This window comes from Pteropus vampyrus, unplaced genomic scaffold, assembly GCF_000151845.1.
Source record: "Pteropus vampyrus isolate Shadow unplaced genomic scaffold, Pvam_2.0 Scaffold165, whole genome shotgun sequence".
Taxonomy (NCBI): Eukaryota; Metazoa; Chordata; class Mammalia; order Chiroptera; family Pteropodidae; genus Pteropus; species Pteropus vampyrus.
In genome coordinates, this window is record NW_011888946.1 from 128,526 (window position 1) to 152,407 (window position 23,882).

The 23,882-nt window shown below is 35.9% G+C and overlaps 1 protein-coding gene across 1 annotated transcript in view; it reads right to left on the bottom strand.

The window, feature by feature from the left end:
• Window positions 1-593: 593 nt before the first annotated feature.
• Window positions 594-23,882, bottom strand: part of ANK3 (ankyrin 3) — a 596,679-nt gene continuing 573,390 nt past the window's right edge. Inside the window, exons 41-44 of the mRNA XM_011370216.2 lie at window positions 22,941-23,031; window positions 20,376-20,754; window positions 8,937-9,007; window positions 594-2,027 (exon numbers count right to left, since the gene is read on the bottom strand). Coding sequence (XP_011368518.1) covers window positions 8,939-9,007; window positions 20,376-20,754; window positions 22,941-23,031 — 539 coding nt within the window. The 3' untranslated portion in view covers window positions 594-2,027; window positions 8,937-8,938. The remainder of the gene's footprint in view (window positions 2,028-8,936; window positions 9,008-20,375; window positions 20,755-22,940; window positions 23,032-23,882) is intronic.

The following is a 23,882-nucleotide window of genomic DNA, read 5'->3' on the forward strand; positions in this document are numbered from 1 at the left end:
CGACTGCAAATTCCAGTGCCTACCAGGCTAGTCAGGTAAGAAGTGGGGCTGGGGCTGTGGTGCCTGGTGCCCACACACCTGGCTGGAGAGGGCAGGGATGTGGCTCAGCAGGCTGTGGCTTTCTGAGAATGAGGCCTACTGCTGCCAAAGCTTGCTTTTCAAGAGAAGTTAGAAATTTGGGTCATTATGTGGAATCTCCCAAATTCTAAGCACTGACAATGAATGTCAGTTAAACAATTGCTTTACGGGCTAAAAGTAACTGCAAACTGGCTGGTTCCTAAAGGTATTAGTTTATAACTTCTAGACATGCTGGCTATGAGAGTCCCAGTTCCCCGCTTTTGGGGAGGGCAGCCCAATCCAGATGTGGGCAAAGATCATTTGTCACTTAATCTTTAATTCTTGGCTCCTCCACAAAATACTCAGAATTTATGTAAGTTGAGAGTTTGCAGGACAAAATTAAACGTTAGGGACCATCATTAATGTCCCCAGAGGCAGAGGCATTAATAGGAATGGTGAGGACTGGGGTAGCCAGATGACAAGGAGTTAGACAATTACTTTTTGCCAGAGAACACAAGGACACTGTAGAGCACAGATAGGTGAAGAGTTTAACACAATTTATTTTATGCTTAAATAATTGACGAGGTCATCCAGTGTATGGTTTTTCATACATATGTAATTAGAGCTATGTGTCAATGAATGCTGATTTTATATGAATATAATCGACAAATTAAAGAATTTCACCAAAACCCAAATAAAAATGCCCTTTAAAACACAGCAGCCTTATTAACCTAATATGACACTGCTAGAATGGTTACAATGATTGGCTTACTGAAAGGTGTCTACATCTTATAGCCAGTACACGATACAGTAATAATTTTACAGCGTGCTGCCATTCTACTAGCTAAGGATTTCCGTTCAGTCCAGTTTAAATACCCCTGACTGGGGCCTCTTATGAGCACCATCCACCTCTAAAGCGGCAAGCATTACCCCCTTTTAAGCACTAACAGAGAGCACCCCCCTCCCCCTAAAGCAACTACTGTATAGGTTTTTTTTTTTTCCATTTTTAGGTCATTTCATTGGAAAATTGGCAATAGCAACAAATATTAGATGAAGGGCTTTGTGTTTACAGATAAAATCTTCTGTGTTGCAGTATACTGTAGTGTTTGCAAAATTGGAAAAGATTTAATCAAAATAAGGTGATACACATGCATCAAAATATTAGTATTCTGAAGAAAAATTTTTTCACAGAACTACAGAATTCCTCATTTTCGGAATTATTTAAATTTGCAGCAGATTTTAAAGATTTGTTTTTTTAAAATCAAGCTAACAGTTTTGCATATACAAACATTATAATTGCTAATATACAAGAATCAGTGAAGATCCCCCCACCTAGAACCCCTCCCTCTCCTCTTCTAAGGTGAAGTCACTTGAGATCCCTATTTTGTTAAATGCATTTGCAATATTCTGTTGTGTTCTAAGAGGCAGTGCCTTATCAACATTTATTCTATTTTTCTGTTAGAATTTATACAGTGTTATTATTTACAGCAAAACTATAGATGTTTTAAAAAAGAAACAAATAGTGTTTATACCCTGACAGTTTGGGTCCAAGAAAAATAAGGCGAGCTGTTGTGGATTTAGTAATTTTAGTGTTTCTCTGTGATTTCATCAATCCATCTCCTTCTTTCTTCTGGAGGCAGCAATTTCTTCCTTTTTGTATATGATACCAAATTACTTGAGATAAACTGTTAACAGCATGGCTTCTTGTATATACACTGCATTGCTAATTGCACACGTGCCAGTCCTGGGAATGAAAGTGAATCTCCATGCTCTGTAAATTGGCTCATGCTAAATTAAAACGTGGGTGGTTTTCTTTTTCTTTCCTGTTTTCGTTTTGCGTTAAAAAAAAAAAAAATCATGCCATTAATGTGTGGAAGCAGCAAACACACACACCCTTCTCCGTGAATTTTTACTTCCTGCTGACATATCTTCCATGAATTTCTCAGTACTGGCAGTAAAAACACATGATCCTGTGGAAAGAGAGACAAGATGGTAGTGAGTTTAGCTTTCTTTCTTTCTTTCTTTTCTTTTTTTTTTTAAAGAAAACTTGCTTAAGCCTTTCTTGCCATTCAGCAGAAAAGCCTCAGAGAATGGGGGCCCTCTACCTATTAATGGGGCGGTTTAACATGATGCTTTTGACTCAGGCTATCTGCTAGATGCCTCAGAGGACAAGACCCTGAGGTGCACCTGAAAGCTCTTTGAGGACAGTGACCTTCTCTGGATGATCCTATGACCTCCACAGAACATTGTTTACTCTATTTGTGGTTTTAGAGATCGAGTCAGGAAGAGCCTCTTCTAGTAGTTCTGTGCAGCTCAGGTCTCTTAGGTACTCAGGGAGCCCTCAGGGCCTCAGGGCCTCGGACTTACTGTAAAATGAGCAGCGTGACAGGCACGTGCTGAGATTTCCATCAACATCAAAATATCAGGAGTATGAGGTTTCATGGGCACAAAGGGTCAGGCATATGGAGTCTGGATAAAGCATCTAGGTCATATCTGTTTTATAATAATTCTCTCACCCCACCCCCGAAATGCAGCTAATCTTTCAAAAAGGGAGGACGATGTCATTACTTCATTACTGTGAAATTGCTTTTCCTTATGCAAATTAAAATTGAAGGCTATCTTCTACCACTGGAAAGAATGCTTTCCCTTCTCCTGCCCCGCATCAGTCATGGCAGGATAAACTGATGTTGAATTTTTTTTTTTAAGAATATTTTTTTAAAATTTATTTTTATTATGGTGACATTGGTTAACAAAATCCAGTAAGTTTCAGGTGTACAATTCAACAGTAAGGCATATATATAGCATTGCGTAATGTTGAGGGTTTTTTTTTTTTATGGAGGTTCCACTAAGAATGTTGTTTGACTGGATAATACCTCCATAAAATATCTGCTTTATAGCCAGTCTTAATATATTGTCAAAATAAATCTTTGACATTCTTTGGCAGAGGTTTTCATACTTCTGTGCAGCATATATTGTTCTTGGTATGAACTTCTCTATAAACAAAATCATTCCTCCCTCCTCGATCAGTGTAAAAGGTGACAAAATTGAATGCCTGCCCGATCCAAGACATAGCCTCTATAGAAAACCTGAGTAAGGCAAGAACAACTTTAGAACCCTGTTCACTGAAATGTAAGCAACAGACTAGTTTTGCAGGTCTGGGAGAACCTTTATAATTCTGTTTCCGTGGGGGGGCCCAAGAGTGCTCCCAGTGACCTTGAGGTTGTTTACTTATCCTGGACAGGTTTCTTTCCTTTTAGATGGATCAACCCGGATACCTTGGCTTCCGTAAACATGTTAGCACAGCACTTCCTTTGTCCCACTCTGGTCCTGGATGCCTTTTTTGTATTAAAAGTGCTACCGACCTCCATGCCCCAGGTCACTAATGCTTGGAGCCAAGAACATCAGAGTATCAATTCCTTCTGGGGTGATTTCAACACCTGCCCTCCTCCCATGACTCTGCAGAGGTTCCAGGGAAGGAAAGTGACTCATTTGGGCAAGGCCATGTCCCAGGAGTTATGCAAATCAGAGTAAGCAGATTAGGATTTCCCCACTTCTGTGTTTACGCTTACCCCTAATCTTCCAGGCACCAGGCTTCTGAGATGGGCCTGTGACGTTTCCCTGGTGCTCTGTGCTCTGTTTTCTTGGGGAGAATCCTCAGCAATTTTCTCTAATTGAACTCCTTGCTTTACAGCTTAATTGACATATAGTTTACAAAGCACAGAGTTTTGTCTACTGTAAATGTATAGTTTGATAATTTTTAATAAATGTACATAGATGTGCAGTCATCACTACAATCCAGGAGAACTCACTTTGTTTTGCTTCATCTCTTCCCCAAGCCAGTCTAACTTTCAAGGTTAATCTTGCAATAAGCAAGGTCTTCCTTTTATCACGTCAACGCAAATGACCATTATTTTTCTAGAAATAATGGATATATTTCTATACTCTTAAAAAAGGCTGCTAATCACGCCCATTTGTATTCAGATATGATTTGTGTGATGGTCTTTAAAAAAATTTTGGGAGTTAGTTCCTCTTATAAATCTCTTGTTCTCAGTCACAAAATCAGAATGTTTTGACCTCAACCACATGGGGTACAGGAAGGTCATTCATTGGATAAAAGATTTTATAGCAAGTACGGTGTCGCACAAAAAGCATGAGAGCCTTGCCGGAGTGACTGTATGGATGCCTGTTATAAAATACTGACAGTCCATAAACTGTGATGAGAGCGCCATCTGATGGAAAGGCATGAGAGGGCAGGAGCCATCGAGATGACATTTCATAAATAGAATTTGAGTCATCTTCCTCTTCTGGGTTTAGATAATGGATTTGAGATAAAGCATTTGCATTTAGGAATCTGTTGGTCTTTGGGTTTGGCACGCCTTTCAAACGCAAAGGTAGTAGAAAGCTACTCATTCCTTTTAGTCACCTTACTATAATTTTTTAAGAAACACTTTAAAATATAGAAAAACAGCTATCCAGTGGACTTTCATAGTAGTTGATATTTCACGAATGAATGCTGTACTTTCTGTATCATTTTTAAGTCAGGAACATACCAGAGTTAGAACCAACCTTTTTTACCGGTGGTTCTTAGCCCCTAATGCCTAGCTTAAAAAAAAATATTAATGTCGTTAGCTTGATAGCTGCAGCTCTCTACACTTCAGCCCAATGAACCTTTTCAGGCTTAGTACCCACTAGTCTCCAATGAAAAATTCTGTTTTCTAATCCCTAGCACGTCCCATACCAGTTTATTTAAATATCTTGAGATGGAACCCAGCATCAAAAACCTTTAAAAAAAAAAAAAATCCTCTCTAGATGATTCCAGTGTTCAAGTTTGCCAGACAGTGATGTTCTGGAGCAGCGCTTCTCAAAGTTTAATGTGCATATAGATCACCTAGGGAATCTATAGATGTAGATTCTGATCAGTAGGCTGATGTAAACTCAGAGCTTCTGCATTTCTAAGAAGACTTCCAGGTAATGCTGATTTTGTTGGTCCACCGACCACACACACCAGGACGATCTAGAGGATCTAGACTACATATCTGTCTCTAACTTCATTTTCTTTGTTTATGACTTTGTATCTACCTGTACTTCCCTTCTCTAGTCTTAATCTGTATTTAACTCCGCTCTATTCTTCAATTTTATTTCAAAAGCCATCTCCTCGAAAGTACAGACTCTGCTCTCGCTAATGAGGATCGCCTTTGCAGGTTAACTCTTACTCATCTTTAAAGACTTAGCTCTGTTATGGCTTCAGGAAAGGCTTTTCTGATATGCCTTTCCTATGGCCCACCGAGAACACCCAGAATTTGTTACTCTAGTTCTTCTTTTCTCTTTTTACCCACCTTTCTTCCCTCCACTTCTTTTGCTTTCCATTGGATCCTGGACTTGGTATTTTCAGTCCCTGAACAATACTTGTCCCATCTCTTTCCCCTTAGCAGGCTGAGTGATCCAGAAGGGCTGGGGCCATAGAGGTTAAATTCACAATTGTAGATTTAGTTTTTTCACTCTAAACCAGGTGAAAGTTCAAATATTTTTTGAAAGAATGAATAAAATGAGTCCATTTTTCGACTCAGATAGTGTTGCCCTTGGCAAGCATGGACACTTTTTCCACTCTTGGCATCCAGGTGGCTGTGAGATCCAAGCCTTTTCCCCAAAGAGGTTTGGAATACAGCTATTCCACCGTCTTTTATGGCTTGTATCTAGGGGCCTTAAAAATAAAGTTTTGCTTTATTTATTTATTTTTAAAAAACCCCAGTGTTTTTATTATGGATAGTGTGAAGAAATTTACTACAGGTTGCCTTCGTACATGTATTTGATTCAAAGTTTGCATTTAGGTCTAATGGTCATCAAATACTATTTAACTATTAATATGAATAATAGTTAAAAGCTAGGTTCTGGGTAGGTTCAAATTTCATTGCTTTCGCACATCAGCTGTAGGACCTTGGGTAAGTCAATGAACATTTCAAAACTTCAGTTTCTTCATTTAAAAAAAAAGAACAGTAGTACTTATAGCATTATTTTGGGGATTATATGAGGTCATATATATAATAATCTTACCTAGTACCTGTCATACAGTAATCGTTTAATAGACTATGACTATTATTCATAAATAATTTTAGAATGACAGCTTAGTGTAAAGAAAGGGCACTGGGCAGAGTATGAATCTTGAGTTGTCCTAGCTCAATCAATCATAAGCTGTGTGACAGCAGAAATGTCATCTGACCTCTGAGCTTTAGTATCTTCTATAAAAGGAAGTAAAAAAAATTTGCTTGACTTGCCTCAAGGCTTGATGAAAAAGAACTAGAAATGTTTTCTCAGGGAGATGGAGATTCATTTGCTCAGTTACACTGTTCAGTAATGAGTTTAGTCCTTTAACTGTGATATTGAAATAGGCTATTATAAACCCCAAGAGGAAGAGAATCCTACTCAGGTACAGATAGAGAATTCAGATGTCCCTACAGAATACACTAAACAGGAAACTGTAAAAGCACTTTATAAACTATAAATCACTAGGTACTATGTATAAATCTTTATAGTTTTTTTTTTTTTTTAAGCCACCGGCTTTTCTCTTATATTAAAAGTAGGATGGCTGTGACTCAATATTAAAGAAAAGCAGGTGCAGGGTTCAGATAACTCCAAATTCAACTGGAATTTAACGGGAAATAAAAATTTGATGTCACCATCTGAGACTGAAATTTGGCAGCATTCCACTTGCCGAGTTCTGTTATTTAAAAAAAAAAAAAAAAAAGGGCAGCCAGCAGGGCTATAAAAGCTCTCAATATATTTGCAAATTGATTTTTCCAGAGTACACACTCCATGTCCTGGAATTCCAGGCAGTATTCTTGGACTCATTTCCTAGGTTCACTTATGGAAAGGAAATACCACCCCGGAGAGAAAAACGAGGCTTATAGTCAAATCACCATTGAGTTTTCTTTATACTGAAGTTATTTTCACATTTATATAAATTTTCCTGATAACGTTTTTACAGTGTGGATTATTTATAATTTTAAAGCCTCTTGTATATTTAAGTGACCAAGCAATTTCTATATTAATACTCTAAAGGACCCTGAAAGCACAGCACTGTCATATATATTTTTGGTGTCATTTATTCATAGATAATTAGGTATATGTTACTGTGGAAAAATGTCTCAGCTAGCGTAGGTGACCTTTCTGGTTCTTTCCTGTCTGGAGTCTATGACTGAACAGGTTGCCAAATTGTTAGGGGCATACTGAAGCTGACTGAACTCTTTTCAAATTTCATTTCATTTATTACGTATAATTGTTTAAATAGACCAATTCAAAAAAGCAAACTCATACTCAATTTTATTAATTGATAGATATGTCTTTTACCAAGTTCAGCTGTAAGACATGCATAATAGGTGGCTTCATTCTAGATATGGCAACGCTAATGTCATCCTTAATTTTGTCATCTCTCACCCTTGTCATCCAATAAAAAGCAAGTCATGTAGCTATTTCTTCATTCAGCCTACCTCTTACCATCCTTGCTGCACAAAGCCAGGATCTGCAATAGTCTCTTAACAGGTTTTCTGCTCATCCATTATTGCCACCTCCATTTCATTCTCTGCCCTGAGCTAGAGTGATGCAAAACAAACTGAATCATATCCCACCTTTGCCTAAAAACCTTCAATGGTTTCCCACTGCTTTTAGTGTAAAGGCCAGAATATTCAGGTTCATAAATCCTAAATATTTGGATCTTTCCTACCTCTCCACACAATGGCAAAACTCTTCTGCCACCTACACTGACCTGTTCTCAGTTCCTCCTTTACTGTTTCTTCCCACTCTGGCCTTTGTAGAATGCTGTCGCCTGTACCCAGAAGGCTACGCCAAATACTGCCAAATTTCCCAGTCCTCACCCAGCTATGTAGAAGGCCATACAGAGAGGAAGTGAAAAAATTTTTAAGTGAATAAATAAATGATAAGGTTTTTTTTTGGAGAGGAGGGATTAAGAATTTATTTGGGCCTTCGTTACAGTTACCTCACATAAAAAATCAGGGGCAGCGAGACTAGATAATTTCTCAGTTCCTTACTTCAGCACTTCAAATACCAGGATTTTGGTTAAGTGAGGATCATCTTAGGTGTAAGAAAGTGAAAACTGGAATCTGTTTGTTTTCTTTGTTACTTTGACCAGTGGGGCTAAGAGAACTATTGAACAGCCTTAAGCAGTCTGCCTTCGCCTAACAGACTTAGGGAGAACTTTTCAAAGCTCTATCTGCTTTTTCACCCCAAATAGCCTTTCTGATGATAGCTATGTAGAAATAAATAAGACAAAGTAAAATGTAGAAAACAATGTAAAGGAAAATACTTTTCTCTATGAATAAAGTTCAGACAGCTTTAAGTAAATAAAGCTCACTAAACATTTTAAGTTAGAAAACGCAGTACCATTAACCTTCTATTTAATTTGCTTTGGTTTATATAAAAATATATAAAGCACTATATAGGAATATTGGTCACTTAAACTTGGCAACCACTATACTTCAACCAAAATTATATTCTCAGATGCTGTTCTGCTAAAATGGTGAAAGGCTGGATCAATATAAATCTGAGTGTATGTGTAAGAATTATTTGTCGCCAAGTAGTTTTCCTGTTAGATTGTATAATGCTGCTGCATTTCATACTGAGCCTTTACTCTTAGAGGAGACTCAAAAATCACTATTTACATTTGCTTCTGCAAACATCATTAACATTTAAATTCCTGACTAATTTGTGAGGAGAAAGTTTATGGACTGTAACTACAGTCCATAAAGCTGGACTACAATGACAGAGAAGAGGGGGAAAATCTAATCATTTATTTAGTGAACTTAGAAGTTTCCAGGGAGTTAGGTCCTATCGTTGTTGATAAGAGCTTACCCATCACCTTGACTGACCGTTATGAGTGGCTCTTCTTTTCCACGTGCCGGATTTCTTTCTTTGTCTTCACCTTATAACCTTCTCCCTGCTTTAGAAGGAATGTTACATGTTAAGATTTCATGGCAAAAGAGTTTTAGTTATAAAGCAGTTCCCATTCTGGTTCCTTGGGGCTGGATTAGGATAAGTCAAACACAGTTTAAAGCACTTTGTCACTTCATGTCCAAAAATACAATCTGCTTTAACCACACAGCGTAGCATCATCAAGCCAAGCTGGGTAGAACTGTCAGGATGAATACAACAACATAACTGAACATCACAATAATTCAGTAGGTTAGTGATAAATCAAAAAAAAAAAAAAAAAAAAAGCAGCCTCTCCATTTCCTGTAGTAAGAAGATACCACTGCTAAAGTTCTAAAGGCACTCAAACCCCAAATATAAAAAATATTAGTAAATTATAATTTATGCCTTCTAAAGTCAGCAGAATTTTAAGTGATCTGCTATAATGAGACAAGGTTCTCAGTAGAGCAGTAATCACGAATTAACACTGTGGAAATGCTGTTACTGTGAGGGACATTTTTTTAACTTGTGGAATTCCAACTCCTCCTCTTACTCCAGACCAAGCAGGCATCCATCTTCCATAAAACAAGACCTCTCTTCACTGAGCACCAGGGACACGCTCCTCTGAGAGCAAAGTTTTTGTACAAATACGCAGCTTTTACCCTACTTATAATGGAAAACATAGTAGCCTCTCTAATTTTCTGATTTAGTTTTTCTGAGAAGTTTTCAGTTCACTTTTTTAAAAAATGTAAACATAGGATATTGAAGTTTCTATTTTTAAAATGAGAAGGTTAAAGATCTGAGAAGAAGGATGAAAAAGAACTAGAAATGTTTTCTCCGGGAGATGGAGATTCATTTGCTCAGTTACGCTGTTCAGTAGTGAGTTTAGTTCTTTAACTGTCATATTGGAAACAGGCTGTTATAAACTCCAAGAGGAAGAGAATCCTACCCAGGTACAGATGGGGAATTCAGGTGTCCCTACAGAATACACTGTAAAGGGAAAATATATAGATTTGATGCGAGGGTCTTGAACTGAACTTTTTGCCATTCTAACATTTAAACCCTGTGTACTGGTTGGAAACCAGTGCTCTCCATCCATGTTGCAGAAGGCACTGGGCTGCAGGCCAGGCACTGGGCAGGGGCGGGGCACTGCCGAGGGATTGGGTGGTGGTAGAGGGCTTTTATCTTCTCTTGGAAGCTCGAACCAGCGTGTTCTGACCTCCATAAATGAACTTCTCTCTGTGAAATCTCTGAAGACAGTGGAAGTATATAATGTTAAAGAATGTTAGGAAGAAAAGTCTTTTTCTTTGACCCTGATCAAATGCACAAGATATCAGAAGCAGCAAACGCTTCAAGCTGCCACACTGCAGATGCTAGCCTGTTAGCAGCAGAGAGTTCACAAAGCTTTTATCCTCTACTTTCTTTAGCAGTCCCTCTCCATTACCACGTCATCGCATTTTCTCTCTTGCGGGATAATGATTCGTCTTATTACTTTCCGAGTGATCTGTAGGAAGCAATAGTGAAAAGTAGAGATTTTCCTGTTTTCTCTTTCAAGAGGTGACACTACAGCAAACAAATAGTAGGACATCTAAATTCCAAGAAAAGCATGAAATCCAATGATGATTACTTTTCTGGTGATGAGGTTGCCTTCTTCATCAGTAAAGTGTTCTTCTGTGACAGATTCACCAGGAATGTTTTTTGCTTCCTCTCCCTAAAGGATGTGGCATAGAGATTAGCAACATACAAGATTGACAAATCTCCACGCCACTCCATATACCACACACATGCTCTGTGGAGTTTTAGAAAAGGCATAGATTCTATTTGCTATTCCAGTGCAAGGGGAAAGGCTGATCTAAAGGTTATTTAGCAGTCGACAACAATCAAAGCGTTAAACCTCACATATGTAACAAGAATGATGGTTAGCAACAAACTCCACGAAGACGAATTTGAAAATATTTAAGTGTAGAATGCAGTAACACATTGTTTTACAAACAAAAAGGTTTCATTTGCTGAAAAAAAATTAGTTGATGACTAGGGCTCTAATTAGAGCATCTCACTTTCAGTATAGTATTTCTTCATTAGTCCTACCAAATCTCATATCATTTTTGTGGATTACATTTTGTCTCATTTGAATTAAATATAACACTCCAACTAAGGTACTATCTTATCATTCTTTGTTAGTTCCATTTAAAAAGTCACTTACTAAAGGTAATATGTATGTTTTCTGAAGCACCATGAGAAAAGTTCGGGAAAGTTTTTTAGACTGAGCCTTTCCTAGGTCTTAAATAAATGAAAATAACTGTCCGATTAAGTAGTTTCAAAATAGTATTTTCAAGTGAAAGGGTTTTATGTGATGACTATCTAATCCCCATTGCTATGGACAAATAAACGACTAGATTGAGGCTAAAGGAATTTAAGGTATCATCTGGTAGTTAGTGACTGCTGTCTAGTTTAGAAGGGGAAACTGTGAAAAGATCTTCCTCTGGTGAGTTTAAAAAATGGAATAAATTCTTCATTCTCCAAGGTAGGCTCATACTTCTCTACTTACAGGCAGCTTTGTAGATTGAGATGGCTCCTTAATCTCTCTCAATTAGCTCTATGATTGTACAATAAGAAAAACCACTCAAAACACATTACCTTCTTCACTGGTGTTCAACTTTAGGTTAGTGCCCCTTAGAGTTTTGGAGAACATGGATAAACATCTTTGCCTATTAGTCAAACTTCTTGTTGAAAAGGTGACCTGGAAAATGCTATAGGAGACTGTACTGTAGTTCTATACAATGGTGGTTTTACAGGAAAAGTGGCAGATCACAAAAAACAGCTGCATTTCTGGGAGAGGCAGGATTCTAGCTCTTTCAGTGTTACTGTCATGATCATTTTGTCTGTGCCCACCGTGGTAAAAATTCTACTTCTTTGTTGAAACAGGTAGAAAGGCGGTTCTGGTTTAAGATGACAGAGTCAAGACTAAAAACTATTTTATTTTGCTAACAAAATTCTGTTTTCAAAGTGACTTTATAGATTGTATTATAGATTGTGGGTTGATAGATCATAACAATGGGTGGGATATATGAGTCATTTTACCTCATTGTGGTACAGAGGTGGGGTGAAAAAAAACCAAGATGTTTCTTGCTGTTCATGTTTAGTTCACCTCGAATCCTGCTTATGATTCATTTCAATTAGCACAGCTGAAGGAAAAGAAATTGGAAAAATGTAGAGGTCTCATGGCTAAATGCACTGAAATCTATTTAATATGGTTGGTATAATATATTTGGGTAAAAAAGATTTTATTTTAAAAAGAAAGGCATAAAAGACAGCAGAAAAGCCATTAAAAGGTCATGAAAGGCTTCACTATAGTTTAATCACTGAATAAATGAAATATTTTTGAGCTAACTCTTGGAGATGTCTAGTTCTTTGAGTGTTAGACAATTTGAGGATCTCAGGAAAATCAAGTAAAATAGAATCCTATTGGATATATTAGGAATGGATTGTTTTGTTTTGTGGGGAAAGATGCCAGTCTTTGAAAGGAATATGAAGTAGGTATATTTATAAGCATATATGAATATATATGTTATATATTATTATATATATTATATATTATTATATATAACATATATGAAATAGCTTTAGAAAAAAGCAAAGCCTTTCTTATAAATAATAAGCCATATAGGTTGTTGAGATCTATTCTAGTATGTAAGCGTTTTCATTGTTTCCTACTGAAAATTCATACTGTTTATGCATAGTTAAAGGTATAGATCCATCTCTTAACCTTAAATGACCAATTGGTGCTTTAATAAGGCCAAAATAACAACATAAGTTGTCTGATTATGTACAAACTCAACTGGATTAGATAGGAAAAACAATAAGGAGTCACAATAGATTAAAAAAAAAATTCATCCATCTTTAATTTTGTCAAATATATTAGAGACCAGGTGTTACTAAGGAGAGGTCTTTGGAGACCTCTCCTTAATGAGAAAAAATAAATCTCTAATAAGTTTCTAAAGTTCTTGAAAACAATTTGTACTTTTAAGTAAACAAAATTCCCTCCCCATCCCCAGTCTTGTTGATGGCATTACTTTGGCAATACTTCTCCCACTTTTTTCTTTCCTATGTCAAAGGAAAACTATAGCACATATGGTATTACAGTAGCATCTCTGATGGCCACCTTAATGACGACCTGTACTTCCCTTTAACTCCTGCTGTAAGTTTTGTGTTCTATAATTTTTCTCTCCACTTAACTTTTTGAATAAAATGAAAGAATACCAATATAAAATATACCAATTTGCTTTCATGTACATAATATTAAAACTTCAATGTTCTAAAAAATGGGGCAGATATCATATATATATGCCAATATATATGCCACATATATAACTTAGCAAGTTAGTAAGCAACATGTATAGTATAATCCATTTTTATATTCTGAAAAACCCAGTTTCTGGGAATGTGTGTGTACATATACATAACATATACACACATATATAGATATCAATCTGAAGCTTATGAAATGGAATGGGTAGATCAAGCTTTACATACTTCTGAATTGCTTAGTTGGAAGAAAACAAACTCTTATTTTGAAAATAAGTAAAAAAGATTCAAAAGAAGAAATAAAAAGTTGACCTATATAGTGAAAATTCAGTTATTTGAATTTTACCAAATTTTACAACAGTTTAGCTTTGAGTTGGTTTAAGGTTTTTGCCTTTCTAATCATTGAATTTCCTAGGCAATGATGTAAACAGGCTCATAGGACTGGTTACTTTATTTAAACTGCTTCTAAGCATTTGAAACCACTGTGACATCAGATTGTATAGAAATAAATGAATGTAAAATTTAAAGATCTGGAAAAAAATGAGTTTGTTAATTTGACTCATTTCTAAGTCCACATATGAAACTAAAGAGAAAAATTATAAAATTATATTTTCAACCCCCTTATCATACAAATTGAAAGGCTAACAAGACAAATTTGCCTAGACTTGTGGTCATGGAATCCTGCGCATACCTACTGCTTCCAAAGTTAGCTCTGAGAGGGATGGAAACACCCCCAAATAGTTTTCAGCTTTGCCATTCTAAGTGCTGGGGGGATTACTATAGTAAACAGTATAAATATGCTAGTTCAGTCTAGGGTTGGATGGCCTCCATGAAGTAGGCCAAATTCCTAGCATTTCAGTCCCATTGAATAGTTTTCAGGAAAGACAGGCCAGTGTAGCCCTCTTCTATGGCACTGGAAAGGTCTAAATGGCCAAGTGCCTAACTTATTCTAGGAGAAATTCTTTTTTTTTTTTTTTTTTTTAGAATATTTATAAGAGTTTATTTGAGCCAAAACCGATAAGAATTGCTGGGAAGCAAGACCTGAAATGTTTTATAATTAAGTTGAAATTCTTCCTTTTCTTATTCTGGAAGAGAAAGAATATAGTACTGTGGAAAAAGCAGGTAGAAGACACTTCACCAGAGGATTAGAGATTAGGTTGTGATCCCAGAACTGCTATTGCCCTGTTGTGAATCTGGATAAATTGACTCATCTCCAATCCTCAGTTTTGTTACCTAGGAAAAGAAGTGCTTCTAATATTGAACAATCTCAGTTTATGTTTTCAACAGAGATGGTACCCATGTCACATCTATCATATCCTCCCAAGCTCTTTTACATTTGAAAGATTCTAACATATGGGAAAAAGAGAAAATAGAATTGTGATCCTTTTCAACTGTCCCAAAAATCTGAACAGAAAAATATTTACCAGAATGATTCTTATATATGGAATTTATAAAGATTTTTGTTATACCTGTAGCTTCCAATTATACTTACAGCTATTCTTTAGCTTTGGATTTCTCTGTCACATATAAAGACATTTCTCAAAGCTTATGTGAGTGATTCTGTGGATACAATGTTATAAAACTCCAGTTATGAAACTCATTCTCTGATGATTCCACTTAACCTCTCTAAAATTACACTCACTTTAAGAAGTGGAAGTGGGTATTTGAGAACAACTCCTCTTATTTTAGGAAGCCTACAGCATCATAGTGTATTTGGGTCTTTTAAATTTGTTATTAATAAAAAATGTTACAATTATATATTAAGCTCAAATATATAATAACTTGAATGAAAGCTAACTTGATCATGCATGTCTAGAAGCTAGGGAACCAAAAGAAAGAACTCTCACTGACTTGGGGGTTTGTGATCTTTTTCTTGTTTTGTTTTTGTATTCTTCAGAGTAAAACTTCTTTACCCTCCGCCCTTCCACTTTGTGTTGTTATTGTAGATTGTTAATTTTCTTCTATCTTATGTATAGTCAGCTTCTATAATGGACAGTTATTATAGAGGAATGAGATGGGGGTTTGGATGCAACATGAGTGTGTCATACGTTAAGCATAAAGAGTAAGTTATAAGACATTGGCTGGTGAGCTGTTTCTAGAGGGTTCACACTTTAAAATACTATTTATTGAAGATATCGATTATGGGAATAGCAAAAGATATGGCTTTAACTCTTTCATAAAACCAAATTATCTCTTTCTTCCAATCCAGGAACATGTAGAAAGTGATTATGGGGACATCATAGATAGCAGGTTGAATACTTGCAAATATGCTAGACGTAATTTGGCTTGCCTACATGAAATTTTTAAAGATCACTCCCTATTAAGTTCAAGGTTGATTTGCAGATAATTTAAGATTTAGACAAGGACTCGAAACATTCAAGAAAATGAGTCTTAGAAACACTGTCCTAGAGCAGAGTTTCTTCTCTTCTTTCATTGGATCTACATGAAAAGTACAGTAGCAGGATTAAGAAATTCTGGATACCTTAGCCAACATCTCTGCTCTCTGTTGGGTCACCTGACACTTTGGAAATGGATGAAAAGTCTGATAAATGGTTTTCAATAGACTTTTCCCTTCTTTCTCTCCAGAGCTGCCAACCAAAGAGCCTCAAGTTATTTGGACCACATTCGGAGTCTTGCTTGTTGAAAACAGAATAATTGAGTGCAGAGAACTAGGAAACTGTCATCAAGAAAGATCTCTCTAGAGACCGAGTAATGAAGACAAACAATAGACTGTGAGAAACATTCTGCTGGACCTTACCATACATGAGCTTAGTGCTTCAAAAGGCCTTTCTAGGGGAAGTCAATTAATTCATAGTGTTCAACTATGCTACAATAGGGTGGAATTATATTTTTCATTTCCAGTAAAAATTGCTTCCTATACTTAAAAAAATACAGCCTGATTTTTTTTGTTAGTCAAGTTAATTTTGCTTGATTTGCATGATGTCACATACATCCATGCCAGGCTATAACTCCAAATTCTCACTCACTGATAATGAATAACTGATTTTCATTTCACAACTGTTAAGGCAGTAGGAATTTAATTCTTTCATTCTCTATCTTCTTTACCTTACCTCATCACAGCCTCTTGGGTTTTAATTGAACATTTCATTTGATATGGACTATTCTCCCACCAAGACAGAATCTTTGTTCATACATTTAACACTTCCACAGGGAAAACAGGATACAAATGTCACATCGTCAGGTCTAGACAGACTACTCACTACCATGCAACATGACTTTCTGCTTTTCGTTGTTTTTATAAGCTTTCAAATGTGCAAACAAACAACATAGAGCCATTTAGTTATGCATGCTGAATTTTCAAAACCATAAGAAAGAACTTTCTAATAATACGGTGATGCCCCATAATGATCCGGCTACAGGATACCTTTATAATCAAACGCCGGCGAGTAACTCGGGTAGTGACTCTCCGTTCTTCCTCTGAGCTTGAATCACTGTCACTGTGTTTCAAGTCCTGATAAATGCATGTTTTAGTATAATTTACCATCACATTTAAAATAAAAGACATTCTGAGAAGGGAAATCAAAAAATAATTACTCTTACTTGCTGGTTTTCCCCCCTAAGGAAAACCATGATGTATATTTGTGAAAATCTTTAAAAAAGTAGAAGAAAATTTTGAGCAGCAATCTAAATAAAATTAACCTGTGTGTATATATACTATATAAAGTATATATAATATGTTACCTACACACACATATATATGCATAAATGTGTGTATGTTTAATTAGCTTGGTCTTTATCTGCATATATATGATAAAGACCAAGGTAATTAAATTATAAATTAAAAATAACAATTATAGACTTTTTTTGTCAGAAACTACATGCTAATTATTAGTTTGAAAAAAACAATATTCACTAAAACTAGTTTTAAATCTATATACATTTGAGTTGAATGTATAACCTTATAGTCCAGGTCATGTTTCACTTGATCTACAGAAAAAGGCATAGTATTTCCAATTTTTATGAAACTTTGGTCAGATCTGACAAATCTGTCAAAAGCTATTTTGAACTTTAGAAAAAGTAAAGAATTTATATCAGCAGAACTTGCCACATATATTTCTATTGGGAGGTTTGTATCAGCATAATTGGTACCTAACATATAATTGGTACTCAGTAAGAGTTTATTCAGATGAATGAAGGAATAATGTAAAACATGTGAAAGCCTTATTTTAAAGAACTGATATGAAATTAGAACAGAAAAAACATTTGACAGACAAGAATATGGTACAGACAGAATACGGTAATTACACAAATCTTAATCTTTAGGCAGTAAGAATAGGAACACGGAAAAACCACCAAGTGGCAAACGGTTCATAATTCAAAGGGAAAAGTACCTTTGGATTCTACTTAAGTGTCATGGTGAAAGTATTTACTGAATAATTTTATTTCTAAATTTTAATGATGGAATTCTGAAAATAATTCTGGTATTTTCTAAGTATACTGGTTATCTCAAATCTGATAGTCCTGGAGACAGAAGTTGTAGTTAATACCCATAGAAAATCAATGGCAGTACTGGTAAAAGTGAGGAAAAAACAAGTATAATTGTTATGGGAGTTATAAGTACTAAAGTGACTTATGAAATGTCAGTCAGATAACAAAGTAGGCCATTTTTCACCAGAGGTAAACTTAACTATCTACAAATAGTAATATCAACCTTGACTTTGTGGGAAATTTCATCTGAACAAAATAGCATACTGAATAATATGTCAAAAGGAAACAGTTTTTGAGTTTCTTACTCTTGAATATTGGCTAAGTTCCTTATTACTTTTAAAGCTTTTTAGAAAAAGACTGTAAATTCGGGACACTGAGAATGACCTAAGTATTATGAAGGGAGGCCCTGCAACGGCTCAAAAAGGCGGTAAGAGGAATTCATAGTTAAAGAAAAGAATTACTAGTCAGCATTCCGAGATTAATAGGTTAGACGAAGCAGAAGAGAAAATTCAATCTGATTATCCATACATGGAATTGTAACCTGGGGAAAAGTTTTCACTTTGGTATATTTAAAAGCAGAAGAATACATGTTAATGCAAACACTAATGACAAACCTAGATGTTAATTATATCATAATTCTATCCAGAATCATCTGAGACCAGCGCCTCACATGAAGAAAAAGTGGCCATTGTTTCAGTTTCCTCCCTCTCTCTGGAGTTTCTGCTCATCTTAAGGTGAAGGGTAGAGAGAAGGTGGTAGTGGGATCTCCTCAGGACTCCTTTTAGAGAATGCTCTAGGAACTGGTAAAGAGGGTAACTAGGAGCACAACCGAAATTTTCTCAGTACTCCTTGAATGGTTGCTGCATGAAAAGAGGTGGAAAAATGGCAGAATTTTACCTTGTAACAGCAGACAGTCATCCGTGTAAGAGCCGCACCCGGACTTTTGACCTGATCATTTAGGGGACAAAAAGGGGGCTGTTTTCGGAACTCATACAGCAGATGACCTAGTTGTTTGCTATTATATACTATGGCCTAGGCACAAAAGGCACAACCTGAACTCCTTTGGATTTCTTGTGAAGCTGACCTCCATTATGAACTTTTATGCTCATGAAGACTTTATGCACTGGGACCAGTGACCAATACCAAAGGCACAAACTCACTTAAAAGAAATCTCACAACCATTTTCTAATAGTAATTATTTCCCATGACTGATGAACTCAGCTGAGTTTCCTTTGAGGGTTTAAAACTTGTTTTTAAACCCTCTGTATGCCTTCTCCTTGCTTCCCCAATCGCCAATATATATGCACAAGTACGTACATAGAAGTGCTTATTTATAATTTGATTTCAGAACTTCTCTATTGATTTTAATAGGCTTTTGCGGAATAAATTTTCACGGTTAAAACATCAGTATGTTATTGCGTCTCCTTATATTCGTGGGCTCATTTTAAAAAGGAGCATTCTATTAAAAGTCATACTGCTTACATATACTAAAAGTTAACTAAAAGACAGAAATTGAATTCAAAACTACAGAAAGGCCTGACAATTTTACTTCCTGTTACTTTCTCCCCTAACAAGCAGGAAAATGGTCAAAAGATAGATAGCCTGCAGAAGGAAAAATGAAAGGATATGATTAAATAAGCTGATAATTAGCTCCTGAGTGACTGGGAGTTTACTATACACATTTTTTAAAACCTCAGATAAATCAGGGACTCATTTGTCAAAAGGCTTTTTTTCTACCTAAAACACAATGGTAGAGCTTAAGTAAACTAGATGTTATAGGGAAAATGACAAGTGCTACTATTCCAAAGATGTATAACTCTCAAACTATCTATTGTATGGTTCATGAAACACAAAATTTGAGAGCAAAAAGCAGTTAAAAAATGTAAGAAATACAGCTGATTTTTACTGTTTATATTCATCCGACTCACAATTTCAACTTTTTAAAAACATCTAAAAATGATAAACCTCAAAAAATAAAAAAACTATTAGATGGTACCACAAAGAGCAAGCAAATCATTCTACAGCAGTAGGTTTTAAAATTATTAAAAACGAATATTAAGATTTATATTTTATAATTCTAAAATTTATTAAGATAACACTTCTGACTTTAAATTTCTACATGCTGTCAACCAACTGTGGTATATACCCACCTCATTTACAGGCTTAAGAACTTGGTTTCTTCAATTTTTCAAACATACTTTCAGACAACAGACCTTACAGAGAGTAGAACTCTTAGATGGGTCACATGCTATAAACTCTTTAAATTACACAAAAGAATCGGAAAGGGTCAGGATAATCACCCCCCTTGCATAAGAAAGAAGATTGCATTGGGAGCTAGGAAACCTAAATCCCAGACAAAATAATACTGGACCTTAAATTAGTCTCTCTTAAGTTCTTTTTCCTTCTGGAAAATGGCTACAGATGCTTATTCCTTTTCCTACCTTATGAGGGAAGGTATGATCAAATAGCATATGTTTTACTCAGTATTTTCTTTGCTCCAGTATTACTGTTACGATTTTTGATCACACGCTGATAATTTGGAAATAGAAAAGAACCTTTGGCCAAGTGCTACAAGATTAATCCAAAGAAGCAAAACATCGGTACTTTCAGTAAAGGACAGCATACTGAATAACTAGATGACATACCTTTTGCTCAGACCCACTGGACCCCTCTTCTTCGTGGAGGTTAAGTCTTGGCTTGCCATCTGCAGGAGAAGTCCTACTCATCTTTTTCATACTGACAGGCACACAGGGTTTAGGCTCTTCTATTACAAACTTGCTGGTTTCTTCTAGAGATTTCTGATATGCTGCTAATGATGATGCTGGTTCCTCAACATGACCATATCCATGTATTTTTGGTTTCAGAGTTTCCTTAGCACTCTGTTTCCCTATATCATTTTGGGGTTCTGAAAAGTAAGATTTCGTCTTTGCTTCTGGAGTGACTTCTGCATGGTTTCCATTTGCTTCAAATTTCCCAGGTTCTCCTTTGAGATATGAGGTAATGGAATCTCTACACTGGTCTGGGCTGCAAAAGATAAAATGTGGAAATTTACAATGGTAACATAGGGCTGAAAATGGGCTTCAGAAGGTCTAAAATTTTGACGACTATGTTTTTAACTACTTTCGAAGGCAAATAGACCTGAAAACACTGGTCACTGGACTTCAAACTGTGAGGTGCCATCATGGGTGTGGGTGTACACGGGGGTGAGGAGGTGCTACACAGGCCCCAGGCATCCCCTGCACTCCAGCTCCCAACCTGGCTAGCTATATCAGGTTGCTTCTTATAGCATTTCTATAGCCCCTTGATTCTATATCTTAAAAAGTAAGCCCGAGCAGTTCATGGACAGCTCAGTTTCAGACCCACCAATCTAAAAGAGGAAATCTCAAAATGCTGTTGTACTGCCTGTGAAAATACTGCTAACAAAGAACAAAGTGACAAAGTTCTGTGATGAATGCTCCAGCATCCCCAAGAACCCCAAATTCCCGGTTTTCTGTAATTCCTGCCATCATGCTTTTCCAGCATTCTCCTCCTTACTTGCTTCTCATGGTTCTCCACGCCTGACCGCTGCTGACACTCACTGGTGATCAGGGTGCTGGTGCTCACCCACTGCTTCTACTTCTTGGGAGGACTATTTTGCTTTCAACAATTTCTCTTACAATACTTTAAAAAATTGATTTATATTTTTTCCTAGTTTCAGTATAAACTTTTACTTCGTAGGTTACAGGTTGTTTTTGGTATCTTTGCTTGTTACCTATAGAATTCTGAAGGCATTAACTAGAGCAATGTTTTATATGTATAATATATGTATTGTGTGTGTGGATGCTTATAAATTGATTTCTGATTAAACACAATTATCAAAAAAATATCAGTAGTACACCCTGTTCTGTATGTGTAAGGACAAACAGTCCCAGCATACTGTGAAGATCCTATAACAATTTTTAAGTTTGCTTCCTTTCAAGCAACTATAAATTATGTGACTAAATCTGAACATAGACATCAAAATTAGTGCTATTTGTCATCTTTGCAATTCTCTTTGGAAGGCTGAACACAGAAGTCATTCATGCTACCATTCTTCAAAAGGAATTTTGTAAACTCTCAGTTTGGGAATTTTTATTGAGCAAGAAGCTTGTCAGCAATATGAAAATATTAAATATGGTTATGAAATAATGTTTTTTTTTTCCAACTTATATTTTACTTCAATGGCAACTAGTGATAAATTTATTTTAGTACGATGTGTGCAAACTGTTATTCAGAGACTATTTGCATCAGTCATTTGGCAGGCATGCTACATGCTTTCTTTTTCAATCTTTAAACCTGTTTGAGGAAAGTAGTCATATTCTTATCTCTAAAACTGATTAAAGCGACATTCTTGAAGCTTAGAAGCTCAAAGTCACAAAGTATAAAGCTAATGATGGTGGGATCTAGAAAGATGAGATATCCTCCAATGTCTGGAGAATATCTCATCTTTCTAGAGTAAGGCCACTATACAGAGAACCAGATTCATTATTAGGGAATTATTTTAGTTATAAACAAATTTCTATCATGGCAATATTATTTGAGGCAAAGAATTACATATATTACATCGCAGATTATGTGAAACATGTAGCAAAAAGATATATATACATAAAATGTTAAGTGTTTTACCATAGTAGATAGATGACTTTTCATTTTTCTTCTGTCTTTTCTATTAACACATTTTTAAAAAATGTATGTAAATAAATCCACCAAAATTTTAATGGTGGTTATTGCTAGGTGGTGGGGTTGTACTGATTTTTTAAATTTGCATTTTTAAATGTTATATAATAAGCATACTTATGTTTGCAGTCAGGAAACAATAGAAATGTTTATATTTCTAAAAGACTTGGAATTTATTACATTATTTTGAATGAGCATTAATTACTGGTTATGTGAAAAGAATAATACAAGTAAAAAGAGTAGTCTTCTGAAGTAAAGAAAACATAAATGTTTGGCATGTATGTAAAACTTTTTCCATTTCAATTCAGGCTGTTAATAGTTTCAAGAATTATATTTGAGTTTAATGTAACTTTCCCTCTCCAGATTAGCAGAATGAATAACCTTTAAAGCAGGTATTATGACCAAACTGGAATGGTAATTTAGAAAAAGAGTAACTGCTGAAAAGCATGTATTTAAAGCAAACTGTTAACATATAACCTGTGTTTTATTTCTCTTTTTCTGAAACAGAACCATACCTGTCATCCAGTCGATCTAGTAACCCACCAGTTATTCTTCGAGCTTGAGCTGGGGATTCTAGGTTTCCACTTGTGGTCTCGTTCTGCCAACCTGTAATTGAAGACATTTCCAGTTCTGCTTGCTGAACACGTTTAAGAATAGCCTGTACCTTTTCTTCTGTCATCTCCTCAGACTCTACTCCTTCTTCAAGTTGAATGTCCTCAAATAGAGATTTGAGTTTTTCTTCCATCAAATCCTCATCAGGACCAGATTTTCCTTTCTCTTGCTGCTCAGAGCTTACTCCTACTTTTCTAGTCTGTTTCAATGGCTCTGCTGGTTTAACATCTTTTGAGACCCCAGCCATATTTCCGAGGTATTGAGGATACTCACTCAGACACACCATCTCCGACTGGCTCTCATCTACATCCATTGCTTCAGGCATTTCTGTTAAAGGCATTGAGTCTTCAAGTTTGCTGTCTTCTAAGGAAGTATCTTCTGCAGTTACGACTGGAGGTCCATCTGCTGAATGCTCTACATTTCCCTGGGAAGGCACTAGCCCATCGCTCAGTCTACTGGGGGTTCTAAGGGGAGATTCTATGCTAGACATATCACTAAAATAATCATCTTGCTGGAAAGGGGTGGGTGGTGTGTAGTGCAACCCTGTGGGAGTTTCCAGTTCCACTTGAAGGGAAGGATAACCTATGGAAGACAGTACATTTGGACTGACTGGAATGAATTAAGAATACATCAAACAAAAACACATGGAATGACTTAAATTATATCAGGTATGAAAAATGTATGATGAATTACAGAATGTTGATAAATTTATTGTTTAGTTCAATTAAATGTAATACAATAAGAGACTAGTGCAAACTATAATAAAATAGAATGCTAATTAAGATGTAGATTGTTTCAATTTTGGTAATTTTAATACAGTAACAAATACACAGACTAATTTAATC